Here is a 14590-nt window from a genome sequence, read left to right on the forward strand (position 1 = left end):
GGGATCCGTCGCAGCTCATCACGGTTGCCCCGGCGGCCTGTGACTAATCTCCCGTTATCCCGTACCTGCAGGTGGTGCAGGACCCAAATTGCTTGGGATCGGTCGGGGGACAAATTGGGTGATTTGGGCGACGGTCACCGGTCCCACCCTGCTGGCTTGTCCTTGCACATCGAACTGCCGGGACCTCCTTTTGAACCTTCACCCCTGAACACGACTGGGGACTAAGATGCAGATGGAATAATGGATGGGCCATGCCGAAGGGAAGCTCGGGCAAAGGATTTTTTTTGGTACATAGCCATGGCACTCATCAGTGGACAATATGAATGATTAGATATGGCGGATGCTCTCCGCATTTTGTTGGATCGAGCTTTGAGAGAGCTGAAGGCTGAAATAGCATCAAGCCGAGCCTTTGGTCAAAGAAGAATGAAAGAAAGAAAGGCAAATTTGAGATTCGCGTCTTGCTTTCTCTTCTGTTGGTCGCTTAGTCGGATTTAATTAACCAACGTATCTTCTCCTGAGATTCAATTCATCCAAATTCGGTGACCGATGAAAGAAGCGTCCCAAACCATCAACCGTTCCGTTAGCTTCTCTTCTAAAAGTGCCATCGCCTTTGAGTCTCGAGGGGACTAAACCATCGACGGGACACCCTGCCGGCGCATTGCCGCATTCCATTGAAAAGTGCTACTGAAGCTGCATCGGGAATTCTAGATCGTGTGGAATTCAAAGGATTGCAACGTGACGGCGCAACAGAAGTCTCGATTCTCGAGTTCTCGACCAAAGATTCATTCCGACCTCTATTGGATATTTCTCTGGTCACTCACTGTCAGCATCATTTTCTTATTTCTATACCCTACGCGACCCAGGTAGGTACAGAACCATATTATCACTTTCATTTCAGTAGGGGAGAACCGCAATTACTTCACTTCTTCCCCACTACCCCCTCGTGCAATTCCCAAAACAGCGACCAATCCCATCTGCGACCTGCTTCTCCCCTCTTGCACCGCGGATAGCTGACACCTTTTTGTGTGACGATTAGACACCGAGCTCACTGTTCCCCTCATTCATTACCTATTGAGTATTTGATCTATTTGTCCTAACACCTTATCTCCCACCTAAGACACTAGGACCCGCCTCCCGGATCTTCTAATCCTCCGAGCTCCAAGGAGCAGCGAGTGGAGCCCAAGATGGGTCTCTTTAGCAGGAAGCAATCGAAGCAACCTTTATCTTCGACCGACGACTCGAAATCTATCCAGTCCAACCGTTCTTCTTCTCACAAATCTCCCCTCTCATCGATCAACGGACAGCAATTCGGTATGAAGAGCCAGAACCTCCTCGCGGAGATCCCAGACATTCCTCTCCCGAGAGCACCGGATCCGTTGATTGATCCGGTGAAGTACTTGAAGAGTATCTATGCGGTCCGAGAGCGGACCCGGTTGGTGTTGGAGACGGCGAAGAGGAACCAGCTGAAGCATTTCACGGTGGACTTGGGAAAGTTCGACGATGCCGTTTCTTACGTGGTGGCTATCATCAAGGTGAGCCCATCTGGCGAAATGGTACCCGCGAGCGTGACTGATAAGAAGACTGCAGCGCGATTACGGCTCCGACTTCGCATCAATACCTCCCCACGGAAGATGGCAGCATTTCGACGTCGGCGGCCGTCCGCGCGTTGATCAAATGATGCAAACCTGGCCCCTGTCCATCGACGCTCTCGAGCGGTGTCGACGCCTCATCGACCTCTTCGTCGTGTCGGTCCTTCTCGACGCCGGAGCGGGGTCGAAATGGCAATACAAAAGCAAGGAGAACAGCCGGATCTACCGACGGAGCGAGGGTCTGGCCGTAGCGAGCTTGGAGATGTTCAAGGCCGGCGTGTTCAGCAACAATCCGGAGCAACCGTTCCAGGTCGATAGCGAGGGCTTGAGCAGAATCACCGAAGCGGCCATGCGGAAAGGATTGCAGGTCACTGACCAGAACCCGATCGATGGCCTCGAAGGACGAACTCAGCTCCTCATCAAACTATCCGATGCGCTCCAGAACCAGGCCATCTTCGGAGTGGATTCAAGACCCGGCAACATGCTCGGTATGTAATGTCGAACCCCATGCTCGGACAACCGCTTACCATCATCAGATTACCTCCTCAGCCACCCGACCACCCATGCCTCCTCCGTCCCAATCATCCCCCTCCCAACCCTCTGGGACCTCCTCATGGACGGCTTAGGCCCCATCTGGCCGCAAACCCGCACCCACATCGACGGCGTCCCCCTCGGCGACGCCTGGCCCTGCAGCATCATGCCCTCGCACCCCACCCACCCCTGGGAATCCATCGTGCCCTTCCACAAGCTCACGCAATGGCTCTGCTACTCCATCATGGTGCCTATGACCAAGCTCCTCCAGGTGCATTTCGCCGGCGCGGAGCTCCTCACCGGCCTGCCCGAGTACCGCAACGGCGGGCTGTTCGTTGACACCGGGCTGATGACCCTCAAACCGGACGAGACGCAGCGCGGGCTCGAGCAGTATCGCGCGAACGCGGAGAGGCTGGGTCAGCCGAGCATGGAAGTCGTGCCGATGTTCACTGCGGACGACGACGTCATCGTCGAGTGGCGCGCCGCTACCGTGGGGTTCCTGGATGAGCTGCTTATCGAGGTGAACAAGATGCTTGGGTTGAGCGGCAGTGATTGCCTCTCCTTGGCGCAGATGCTCGAGGCGGGGAGCTGGAAGGTAAGAGAATATTCCGATGCGACCAGATCCTCGCTAACATGGTGACTAGGGTGGCCGTGAATTGGCCGAGGTCTCGCGACCGAACACCAAAGAACCGCCGATTATGATCTTCTCGGATGGGACGGTCTTCTAAGCCAGGATGGAGCAGCTACCCATAAAATTCTGGTCGTCCACGGAACCTTTACGTTTGCGCGCCGTTTGCTTGCCTATGCACTTTGCGCGATCATGCTTCGAATTCTGCAAGTGTCCGTGGAAGGGACGGAAGTACTATGGAACCGATAATGAAGGCATGTACTATAACGACAGTATAGAATAACCATGGAAAATGGATGATAAATCGCATGCTGCAATACCAAATAGCTGTGAATAGACAACACGTTTGGAGAGGATGCGACTGGATGGCCTAGTCGGGACGCTTCGCCCCTAGATGTCCCGTCCGCAATCGGCACGCTATCGACCCCGGATCCGCGCCGATCCTTGTCGATCTGGATCTCGGATTTGGATCCGCCTTACGTAAGGTGACCTGACGTTGACCAACTTTTCTCAATTCTTAATATACGTACAATGTCATTCATATCAGTCGCATTGTAATATTTATCCATCATTGAGACTGCCAATTCCTTTCGTTCTACCACGAGAAAACCCATCCACCAAAACCCACGAGTCGAATCCAATTACCGCAGCGTGTACCACCCGGGCTGAGGAAGCGATTCCTCCGGTGGTGTGTCACCATAATCTCATATAAATTCAGATATTGAACATGTACCCTCCATCAATCGGTACGTCGCTGCCCATCGAGGCCATCAGTGGAATCTGTGGCTCCATCTCCATCGCCTGCTGGGTCGTCGTCTTCTCGCCGCAGATCGTCGAGAATTTCCGTCGCCGCTCGGCCGAGGGGCTATCGATCGTCTTCGTCGTCATCTGGTTAGCGGGAGATGTGTTTAATATCGCCGGCGCAGTGATGCAAAAGGTGTTACCGACGATGGTATTTTCAAATGGTATTTCTGGATGGGATTGAAAGACGCTGATTTTCGGTAGATTATCTTAGCCGTGTACTATACGTTGGCAGATATCGTCCTCCTCTGCCAATGCTTCTACTACAAGGGCTTTACCCTCAAAGATGATGTCCCTCCTCCCGCAGCAAATGGCCACTCCAGCGACGCCGCCGATGAGCGTGCCCGCCTCCTCCCTGACTCCCGCCCACCACCCCCGTCCTCGCTAGAACGCCGCCCCAGCTTCCGCGAGCGCCTCCTCTCCAGCTCCGCCGACGGCACGAACCTCTCCCCCGTGACCCCCTGGCACTCCCACGCGCCCGTTGACGAAACCTCACCATCCACCCCGCCATTCTCCAGTCCGCGGTCGCGTGTGCAAGCGCTCCTCTTCAACGCCACGGGGATCATCCTCGTCCTCGCGTCGGGGGTGCTCGGATGGTGGCTGAGCAGTCACCCCTCAAGCGAAGACGCACAGAAGCCCACGGACCCGGGGGCGCTGCGGTTTAGCTGGTGGGGGCAGGTGTGCGGGTATGTGTGCGCGCTGCTGTACCTGGGGTCGAGGGTGCCGCAGCTGCTGTTGAATTACCGGCGAAAGAGCACGGAGGGAATCTCGATGCTGTTTTTCATCTTCGCGGTGCTGGGGAACTCGACGTACGTGTTGTCAATTATGGCGTTTGAGCCGCGGTGTCCGGGGGTGGAGGGCTGTGCGGGTGGGGAGGCGGCAAGGATGTATTGGAGGTATATGCTGGTGAATTTGAGTTGGATTTTGGGGAGCTTGGGGACGCTCTTTTTGGATATGGGGGTGTTTGTGCAATATTTCATATATCGAAAGGACGAGGAGGAAGATTACAACGATGAAGATGTCATTGTAGCTAGGTAGCTTACCTATAGGTCATAGAAATATCGGCTAGGACCGACCAACATCAGTCCAAGTGTGTGTCAGGAAGTCCTGCTCAATTTGGCTCCAAGATGCGGGTATATATTATCGCCGGAGTCAATCTTACGGAATCTCAAGACGCGATCTTCTGTCAAGTACTGCATCATTCACTCTCCCACGACTGGTCGTCCCCTTCCTCTTCTAACAGCATCGTGGCACCACCAGCACCATCTTCCCCGCGTATTTCTCTGGATCAGCAATAAATGGCAGATACTTGTTCGCGTATTCTCTTCCATCGCCCACCGTTTCAATGATGATCATTAGCACTTCCAGATCGGAATCGTCCTCGGGTACGGGGTGATCGAACGTGACGCCGTAGTAGTCAATGCATCTAGAAAGATTGGAAATATGGTTAATCATCAATGCTAGAATGTCTAGAGATAATAACGCATTCTTACCTGGTTTGTCTCGCCTCTACCATCTATCCTATATATCTATGCGTACTACTAGGTCGCCTGCCACTTCTTCCCGCACATAGCTCTTATAAAGAGTCTGACAAGTTAATCTCGCCAGCTCCGGACCCGGTGGTTACGGGAACACTGGGCCATAGGATTCCAAATTCCTGCCAACATGCGGAAGGAACTTTTGGACGGCCACCAGGAGACTCTCAATCGATATTCTCAGTGGGTTTTCTAGTGGTGGAAGGTGATTGGCATGGGATGAGGTACTGAAGCACGGGGGAATATGAAGCCGATGGACCGTGAAAGGCGGATGAACTGTAGAAATGTGTATGGGACGATGGGACTTGGGAGGATGCCGGTGGTGTAGGCATTCTGTAGGCAGCACAGATATATGCTTTGAGACTCATCGTACGCCTGCATGGAGTTATGTCCGTCGAAGTACAATACTCGTACTCGTACTCGTACTCGTACTCCAGCGCACTCAACTGGAACGCTGGGGCGGCTGGTCCTATTCCTTCTATTATTCGATCGAGGTACTGGCTTGAATCAGCGCCGCAACTCATTGCCTGCTTCCCTGTGGTAGAATTCAGGAAGCATGCATGATGCAGATATACAGTCCTATATGCGGGGTAATATGGAAATATATCGTATATGAGGTTCTTCGTCCCCATTCTTCAGGAGCATTCATCGTCTGTCCTTCACCATGTCGCCCTCGAGCGTTTTACTGAGTAAGTAGGAGAAGAAAGTGCCGACCCCGACTCTTTACACCAGAACCCCAGGGAACAGGAGGTATCGGCGTATATCAGTAGTAGGCAAATCATAATTGGAAGTGTCTGTACCGATAGGCAATGTGCGTACATCATGCATACTACCAATTGGACAACCATCCTTTCCGACATGGCGAAAATTCGTGACATTGGCATCATGAAATGGCTCGGTACTTCAGATGGGATGGACTATTCGATGTTGATGTCACCCCCGGATTTACTCCTCCGCATAGCCAGAATTTACCCAATCACATGTCTCTACTTCCCCAAACCCCAAAGCCGAGGGTCTCCGCCGTCAGCCTATTCCTTGCCAGACATTACCGCGACCTCCTCTCCAACTACTACTGTAGTTAAGGTGAGTTCGGTATAAGACAAAATGTAGCGACCCTGCCATCCAGCTTCCGCTGGACTTCTATTCCCTATCTAAGATCAACCCCGATCTTCCACAACCCATCTACCTTTCAACCCCCCAAACCACCACCATGGCCCCTCCCGTCCCCTCCACCGACCCCAAGCAACTCGCCCCCTGGGCCGAACCCGCCTGGGTCTCCACCCTCCACTCCCCCTATTACAACGACTCCCACCGCCGCTTCCGCGACTACATCCGCGCGTACCTCGACGAGCACATCGTTCCTAACTGGTTCGAATGGTCCGAAGCTGGTGTCGCCCCCCACTCCGCGCGCCTCGCCTGGGCGAAGACCGGCATCCCCTTCGCCGACGTGCCGCCTCAATACCGCCCGAAAGACATCCCGGACCCAGCCGGCGTCAAGATCTCGGACATGGACGCGTTCCACGTGCTGGTGGCAACGGACGAGACGTCGCGGGTGAACGGCGGGGTGATGACGTCGCTGACGGGCGGGTCGGTGATCGGGGTGCCGCCGATCGTGGCGCACGGCACGGAGGAGCAGAAGCGACGGTGGCTGCCTGGGTTGTTTTCGTGGGAGACGAGCTTCTGTCTAGGGATCACGGAGCCGGGGGCGGGGAGTGACGTCGGGGCGATCGAGACGGTGGCGGCGAAGTCGGCAGACGGGAAGACGTATGTGGTCAACGGGTACAAGAAGTGGATCACGGGGGCGCCGTGGGCGACGCATATGACCACTGCGGTGCGCACGGGAGGGCCGGGACCGCGGGGCTTGTCGGTGCTGGTGATTCCGTTGAAGAGCAAGGGCGTGTCGATGCGGAAGGTGCATAATAGCGGGCAGAACGCCGGTGGCGCCAGCTACATCGAGCTGGATGACGTGGTGGTCCCCGCGGAGAACCTGATCGGCCAGGAGGGTCAGGGGTTCCGTATCATCATGTTTAACTTCAACAAGGAGCGTTACGTGATGGCGGTCGGGTGCAACCGCATGGCGCGCACGTGTCTCAGCGAGGCGTTCGCGTATGCGAACAAGCGACATACGTTCGGGGAGCCCTTGATCGCGCATCAGGTCATCAAGCACAAGTTCACGAACATCGCGAGGTATCTGGAGAGCCATTGGGCGTGGCTGGAGCAGTTGGCCTACCACATCAACTCCTCGCCGGAGGGATGGCAGGCGGCAGATGTCGCCAGTCAGATTGCGCTGGCGAAGGTGCATGGTGGATATCTGGTGGAGATGGCCAATCGAGAAGCGCAGCATATCTTTGGCGGAAAGGGATATGAACGGGGCAGCCCCGTTGAGGTGATCTCTCGAGATCTGAGGATGATGGTGTGTATTACCTGTTCTTGGTCAGTGGATTTATGCTAATTGATATGAATGCAGACCGTCGGTGGTGGATCGACTGAGATCATGAACGATCTGTCCTTCAAACAGGAAGTGATGTGGGCGAAGAAAAGGGGATGGAAATTGTAGGTCTCAGAAGCTCGGAAAGGACGGTGAATCCGGGTATCGATAAACCTTGTCGATAAACCTTTAGTGATGGAAAAATGAGTGTACAGTGAATAAGTTTTACTTCTGATTTCATGGATTCTGTTCTCAACGGAGTCAAGCAAATGTCTTGTGGTGTGCCTCGTATGACTTCGCTTTTCATTCAACCCCACGATCGCATGCTGAATCTTTTTCCATGAGCCTTGACGCTTTCTTCGCCTTCAAGTCACCAGTACCTATTCACAGAGTCCTCGTTTCTGGTCTTCACTCGGAATCATCCTCGTCCTAACCTTCGCAATGTGCTGCTGGCCATTCACCGACCTGGAAATCGAAAGCCCCCCTCGAGTGGTCTATTACAATCCTAGGTACACGTCTCATGGTGCAGTAAGTCAATACATTTCTATATTTTCTAGAAGATCAATTCGCTCTACAGAAATCCGATCAGTCCCGTGATTCTCGCACCTTCCTGCTTTTGTGTTTTGCACGTTTTAACACCAACCGCTTCTCGCATCTTCAACTTCAACTTCAACTTCAACTTCAACTTCGCTATCACATCTCACTGTCTGTTCAACCTCACACACTCTGCCTTCTTCATTTCTTTCTTCCATTCATTAACCATCAACTACACTCTCCCATTCATCAAAACAAAGATCACAATGGCCAACAATCCATTTACCCAGCCGCGTCTTGAAGATCAAGCGACAACCTACACCTACGTCCCGAGAACCAGTGGCCCAACTTACCCTCCCTCCGCATACGGGTATCAGGCTCCCATCGAAGGATCTCATCATATGCAATACCCTCAATATTATGGCCAGCAGGTAAGGTTTCCACATTGGCGTTTATCCCCAGCATCATGCCACACCGTCCAAGTCTCACCGGCCCGGTCAGTCCTAACTCACAGAAGACACCTCCAGTCTACTATGGCGCCCCTCCACCCGCCCCGATGTATCAAGGTCAAGGATATCCTGTTTACCAATTCCAGGGAGCCGCCCTCGACGGCGCCTACTACACCAACGCCGGCGTCCTCCCCCTCACTCCCGGCCAACCCGGCTACATCCCCGGCTACAACCCGCTCGCCACCCCCTTCTACCCCGCCCAACCAAACCCCATTATGCAGCAACCCCTCGTCGGCAACCCGCAAGCACCCCAAGCTTACTACTACGGTCGCACCGAAGCCGAAGTCGCCGAAGACGAGGCGCGCGCGTGGGTGGCCGGCGCGCCTGAGCGCACGGGCGATATCGCGCCGGACAACGCGAAGTTCGACGATATGTTCTATGTCATCGATCTGGATGGCACGAGGGATCAGCGCAGCTTTGCGACCATCATGAATGCGTGCAAGCCGGGGAGGTGGCATAAGGATATTTATGGGTCGTTTTTCTTCGTGCGTCATCAGCCGGCGCCGAAGTGATGGCGGGGAGATGATATCGCCTTGCGAGTTAGGTGATGACGAGATGGTTTGTGGGCTACGTGGTTGAATTGGGGGAGGGGGTCCATGAGTTGCTTCATCGTTGTGAGGTTATCACTTTTCATAAGGGGGTTCATTACGGTCAAGGTTGCTAGAGGGTGGGGAGTTTCGAGTGAAGTCATCGACAGACCTCAAAGGAGAGAACAGGTAAGCCATTCACAGTTCCTGAAATACGAAAGAACTTGACTTGAGCTAACCGATATGTCAGTCCATAACCATCAGTGGGGATCACTGCGCTTCGAGACAGGCATACGGCTTCGGATGGGCGCGCAACATGTCCGGCTTGCTGGAAATTCATCACCCTTCCTTTCTCGAATTCCCTCGAGTATCTTCTTTCTCAACAGGATGAATTCTCCTTTCAAATTCTCCCCGTACAGCTTCGCGATGCGTGTTAAGTAGCGGTTACGGGACACTCAAACAAGCTTTACTCCTACGGCATCGAGAATCAAAATTCAATTGATATCAAACCCCAGCACCCCGTCCAGTGCAATCAAGCATTATGAGATATCGCTGATTATTCCCGCTACGTTAAAATGCGTGAATTCCTTGAAGCGGGAGAAATGCTCGTCTAGAAGGACTGGTGACAATCCAGTGTCTATCTCATGCCATTGTGATGGCATTCCTACTGCCCCTGCAACTGCGTAAATACAATGACCATGTATTTCGGCCGACCTTGAGAAGATATCCGATATCAGGTATCTCGGTCAATCCCAGGTTGACGCGTGACTAGTTGCTACCATGATGCTCCGATTACATAGTATTTGTACGCTAATATGATTCTAGTGAGAACGCCAAGGACAGTCGACGCACAGAGCTCGGTTTCTCCGCCTCCATAGCCCGATATGCCACAGCATTCGATCACCCAAAACCAAAATCCACAGCCTTAGACCGTAAGCGACGAATTTGACTTTGACGCATCTAACTCGCCAAGCATTCCAAGGCTCCGAGTAGCTCAAGTTAACTTACAAGCCTGACTCGTCGGTTCCCCAGACGACCTCACGTCAACGGTGAAGTTGGTCGTCATTGTTCGGCTGCTGTGGTACAACGGATGACTTCAGGTTGCTTAGGCATAGGCTCAACAAGCTCGCGTTCGAAGAGATGGAGGTAGATCGGCTGCGGGTGGAGCATGTTTCATCGGGCCTTGCGCGTCGGGGAGAGGGAACGAGGACTGGCTCGCGGTGAGATTGGGCACGACGCAGGGAGCAGGCACCGCGACTCGATCGTAGGATGGATCAGATGCCAGGGGAGGCCAATAGAGGAATATGTTAGTATTGAATGCATAGGTGCGTTTAGAGAGACGAAACGACGCGATCCAGGAATGCAAATATGAGGTCATGTTATGACTACCGAGCTAGACGACAGCTCCAATATCGGCGGCTTGGATTGAATGACTGATAAACCGTACTGCGGACCGAATCTGGAGCGACTGATCTAGGTACTGCTTGAGAGAAACAGGTCAAGACTGCTCTTAGGTACACTATAACTAGGATTCAACAGTGTAACCGGGAAGGGAAATAGTCAATAGGATTCTAGGAACTTCTGACAAAGGTGATCGCAAGTTTGAGAGCATCATATATGTCCAACTGTGGCCTGTGTCAATAATAGCTTTTGACAGGCATTTTGGACATGATATATCTTTTTGCATAAAGGTTTGTATCCGATCGAGAACGGGCCAGGCAACAAGAATCTTCGAATCAATGAGAAGTATGGACTCCATCGTCAAGAATAAGAAGCTCAGCGCGTAGACTAGGACACAGATAGTTGCCTTTGTAGCATATCCGCTTTCACAAAACGGCATTTGTTGATGTCCTCTTCTGGTTGCTCAGACGGCTGCAAGCTTCAATCGTATCCCAATTTGTTGGACCACGTCAGAATGCGATGGTAGGTACTTCGGAGTCTCAAGACGTCCATGTCCGAAAGCGTGGAGTGGTCCCGAACGGCGAAGTAAACCTCCTGAACTCAGGAGGTGCAACTTAAACGTTCGCAAGACGGACACGATGATAACACTAACGCAAAGAAGAAAAAAGAAACAGTGCAAGGGATCGTGTCGCACGTGATGTGCTAAAATGGTTGGGAGTGAGGTGCTGTTGTTACAGCAGCGAAGTTGTTGTATTGGAGAGGTTTTGCAACCTCGAAAACCATTTTACAACTCCACTTCAACCCACCTTTCTGTCGGCCCTAGATCCTAATCGGGTTTACGGTGTAAATTTTGATGACCCACAGTTGTAACTCATTTACAACGGTTGTAATTGAGTTACAACTGGTTGTAAATGCGCTAACGAACTTTCGTGAAGTTTGATTGGCCGGAACCAAAGGTTTTGATGCCTTAGGCCACAATGTTGATGCCTTAAAATTATTTTTTACAACTTTTACAACTTTTTGTTGCCTCGTTGCCTCAGGCTTAATATTATAGTTTATACGCTAACCTTATATAGAGATATTAACCGTTTTTTCTGTGGGGTTGTAAATCGAGTTGTAAAATGGTTTTCGAGGTTGCAAAACCTCTCCATTGTGTAAGTTGTGTGTAAGTTGTGTGTTCTAGCTGAATGCCTGGTCCCCCGGCCCTACAGATATACGAGAGTCACGGCAAGATTATTAATGCAGTTTGTAGCCTTGGACTCCTAGAGCTCATGCCTTGGCCTGCGACAGATCGATACGCTACGAGGAGATTGGAATGTAACAATCATCATCTGGCTGGCTTAGCACTGCAGCCTATCGCTCATCCGTCCCACGTGTGTCATTCTGGTCTGTCGATGCCGTACGGTAGCACAGGCTCTATGGACGAGGTTTCCGACCGTAAAATCCCTCGCTTCCACCGTCTAGTCTAAGTCTAGGCTCCAAGGCGCCCATTTGCAATCTACAATCCGTAGACTAGCGCCCGCCATGTGGATGGAGTTGAAATAAGAAACTCCGCGAGGAGTGGGAGCCCTGGTCCGCAATATATTAACGCGGGGAGAAGACTCCGACGCGTGGTTGAAGCCGCGGAACCGCCAGCGTTCGGAGGTATTGTATCGGTTGAAAAAGACCCGATTCGCTCAATCCGTTGAAGGTGCTGAGACTTTGAAAACCTAGGGAAATGTAAAGCAGGGTGCGTAACATGTACGAGATACGCCGTATAAAGGACCTGACAGAATAGTCCGGCACAAGATCAAGGACGTCCACCTTGTGATGTAAGATTGCAAGAGACGTGTACGGTGTAATACTAACAAATTGGAGGAGGAGCAGAGGATACCAGAAAGAGAAAAAGGTATGGGTAAACGGGGCCGTGAAATCGTCAGTCTTTCGAGTTTCAAGTTTCAACGGCTTCCTCCACCCCAAGCGCGACGCCACCGACAAGGGGCCCCTTAATTAGGTGTTGCTTAGAATGATAGAATCGCTTGGCGTGGGGCACGTCCATCGTTATCGAAATTATTTCGAACACCATGCAATATGCATGTGTTGATTGCAACGGGTTTCGCCCGTGGGCCCCCAGTAGTAGATCAATGCGTCGCGTCGTGACTTTCTGAAATAGGGGATAGAAGTTAGGGAAGTGGCGGGTATGTCAGATGCCCGGAATCTCAAGTCTGAGTAATACGAGGGAATAGAAGTTGCCGGTAATATGCCGGATGTCCAGAATCGGGAGTAATGTAAGGGATGACGTTGGATGGCCTCCCAACGTTTTTATCTTGACCTCCTGGATCGCGCTCCCTATGGTCCTTCGCGCAAGGGACGTATGTTAGCGATGTACGCACCTTCACGGTAGTACGTACAGGTATCGAATGCAACATTGAAATAAGACAATAGATTATCATTGCCCGCTAAGCTACGCGCATTTCCTGCGCCTGGGGTATCTGAATGCTTCTCCACAAAAGAGTTCCAGCCACACCAATTAGGTACCTACCCAGTGGATGCGGTCCTCCCAATGCCCACGCTTATGCAAAGAAATTAACGATATGAACACTAATGTACGCCACCAATGCTATATCTAACTCTCTCGAAACGGCGCTATGCGTCTGTTTTTTTGGTCTCGACCTGCTTCTCGTCCCACTCGTCCGAGACACTCGGCGGCGCTGCCGAACTGCTCGGTAGCAGGCTCTCCTGCGAACCTCCTTGCGCCGGAGGGTTGCTTAGCTTGCTGTTTTTCTCGCCTTTCGAGTCGAGCTCCACTTTGCTGTACCATGCCGCGCCAGCCAAGGCGATGGCCATGCCGATGCCGTTGAGTGGCCCGACCTTGACGTTGAAGAGGGTTATGCCGATGATGATGGTGAGGCACTGCTTCACGTTCCCGCAGACGGAAATGGTAAGTGCGCCGGCGAGTTTGTTGGTTTGGAAGGAGGAGACGTTGAGGAAGAAGGCGAGGAGACCGTTGCCGAGGAGCGCGATTGCGGTGTAAGTGGTGACCTCACCACTAGTAGTCGCGGATGCGAATGAGGACATCTCCCCTTTGAGGACGGCGCATAAGAGCGATTGGATCGCGGCGAGGGGAGACATGCGGAGGAGGAGTTCGAGAGCGGGTAGCTTTAGGGAGCCGGTCAAGAGTCGATTCGTGACGATCGTCTGTAATGCATGTAAGCCTGATATCAACGAATCCTCCGCCGATTGAAATGCATACCTTTACGGCGGCTAATATGACGCCAACCATGGTGGCCACGAAGCCAAGGGTGGTGAATTGGTAATCCCCATACGTCGCCAGTCCGACTCCGAAAATTAACGGGATCATGGAAAGGTAGGTCGAGGTGGAGTAAGTGCGGCTATAGACGGTTCGGTATAAAAGAATGGTGGCCACCGGACACGTTGATCGCATGATTTGATGAAAGGGAACGGAGACCATGTTCCTATTTGATAGTTAGCATCCCACTAGACATGGACCTTCGTAGAACGTACAATGAGACATTGGACATGGCCACGTTGAGGGTGAAGAGGAACGAGAACATGGCCAGAATCATGTTCTCCCGGGGGGTCAGCTTTGTGAGCGTGAAGCTGCCCCGTAGCAGTAGAATACCACATCCGATGGATGCGGACGATGTATGAAGAGCTGTCAGTAGCCATGGAAATGACAACTATCCGCAGTTAGCGTCGACGATTCGTTTCTTCGGGATGTTCATCACTGACCCTCCCGAGTACTGCTTTGTTATAGATGGTCAAGGTGAGATTCAACATGAAGTAGGTTCCAAGATATGCGAGTTTCTTCCCCATGGGGACCGTGTATTCGGTTTCTGTCGAGGGCTTCACATTTCTTGGATGCGATGTCTCAGTGCCGGCCTGGGCCTCGACATCCGCGTTTCTGCTGCCGGATAGTAGACTGGTATGCATTTCGCGTTCCCTATCATGGTCGGTTTCGGTGTAGGACGCTGTGTCCAACGAGATCTTGTCGGTCTCGAACGAGCGGCGATCCGCAGCCATCGGATCCTGTAACTACCGATAAGAGATTCCTGTGGGACCCCCAAAACTGGAAGAGCAGTATATTTGTGTGAACATAGGTTGAGA

At 52.4% G+C, this 14590-nt stretch overlaps 7 protein-coding genes across 7 annotated transcripts; 4 read left to right on the forward strand and 3 right to left on the reverse strand.

The window, feature by feature from the left end:
- The first annotated feature begins 719 nt into the window (after window positions 1–719).
- P152DRAFT_303218 (uncharacterized protein) lies at window positions 720–2885 on the forward strand. Its single transcript, XM_033675099.1, has 4 exons — window positions 720–1532; window positions 1588–2077; window positions 2126–2715; window positions 2765–2885. Exons 1-4 carry the CDS (start codon window positions 1185–1187, stop codon window positions 2846–2848), a joined length of 1512 nt encoding a protein of 503 aa, XP_033535693.1. The 5' UTR covers window positions 720–1184; the 3' UTR covers window positions 2849–2885.
- A 398-nt stretch (window positions 2886–3283) lies between these two features.
- Window positions 3284–4737, forward strand: P152DRAFT_433785 (PQ-loop-domain-containing protein). Its single transcript, XM_033677472.1, has 2 exons — window positions 3284–3700; window positions 3754–4737. The coding sequence occupies exons 1-2, from the start codon at window positions 3476–3478 to the stop codon at window positions 4585–4587; spliced, it is 1059 nt and encodes a 352-aa protein (XP_033535694.1). The 5' UTR covers window positions 3284–3475; the 3' UTR covers window positions 4588–4737.
- Window positions 4687–5158, reverse strand: P152DRAFT_303268 (uncharacterized protein). The gene is made up of 2 exons (XM_033675100.1): window positions 5043–5158; window positions 4687–4975 (listed from the first exon to the last, which is right to left on the reverse strand). The coding sequence occupies exons 1-2, from the start codon at window positions 5063–5065 to the stop codon at window positions 4786–4788; spliced, it is 213 nt and encodes a 70-aa protein (XP_033535695.1). The 5' UTR covers window positions 5066–5158; the 3' UTR covers window positions 4687–4785.
- Window positions 5159–6294: 1136 nt separating this feature from the next.
- On the forward strand, window positions 6295–7641 carry P152DRAFT_465782 (acyl-CoA dehydrogenase NM domain-like protein; the record flags this gene model as incomplete). The annotated part of the gene is made up of 2 exons (XM_033680653.1): window positions 6295–7497; window positions 7552–7641. 2 exons carry the CDS (start codon window positions 6295–6297, stop codon window positions 7639–7641), a joined length of 1293 nt encoding a protein of 430 aa, XP_033535696.1.
- A 156-nt stretch (window positions 7642–7797) lies between these two features.
- On the forward strand, window positions 7798–9123 carry P152DRAFT_303308 (uncharacterized protein). The gene is made up of 3 exons (XM_033675101.1): window positions 7798–8040; window positions 8337–8477; window positions 8642–9123. The coding sequence occupies exons 1-3, from the start codon at window positions 7954–7956 to the stop codon at window positions 9065–9067; spliced, it is 654 nt and encodes a 217-aa protein (XP_033535697.1). The 5' UTR covers window positions 7798–7953; the 3' UTR covers window positions 9068–9123.
- A 1409-nt stretch (window positions 9124–10532) lies between these two features.
- On the reverse strand, window positions 10533–11214 carry P152DRAFT_457424 (uncharacterized protein). Its single transcript, XM_033679223.1, has one exon. The coding sequence runs from the start codon at window positions 10920–10922 to the stop codon at window positions 10608–10610; it is 315 nt and encodes a 104-aa protein (XP_033535698.1). The 5' UTR covers window positions 10923–11214; the 3' UTR covers window positions 10533–10607.
- A 1451-nt stretch (window positions 11215–12665) lies between these two features.
- P152DRAFT_465783 (TPT-domain-containing protein) lies at window positions 12666–14416 on the reverse strand (the record flags this gene model as incomplete). The annotated part of the gene is made up of 5 exons (XM_033680654.1): window positions 12666–12811; window positions 13210–13660; window positions 13716–13938; window positions 13988–14163; window positions 14216–14416. 5 exons carry the CDS (start codon window positions 14414–14416, stop codon window positions 12666–12668), a joined length of 1197 nt encoding a protein of 398 aa, XP_033535699.1.
- Between the last annotated feature and the right edge of the window lie 174 nt (window positions 14417–14590).

The sequence above is a fragment of the Eremomyces bilateralis genome (genome assembly GCF_010015585.1).
Source record: "Eremomyces bilateralis CBS 781.70 unplaced genomic scaffold P152scaffold_6, whole genome shotgun sequence".
NCBI classification, from domain to species: Eukaryota; Fungi; Ascomycota; class Dothideomycetes; order Eremomycetales; family Eremomycetaceae; genus Eremomyces; species Eremomyces bilateralis.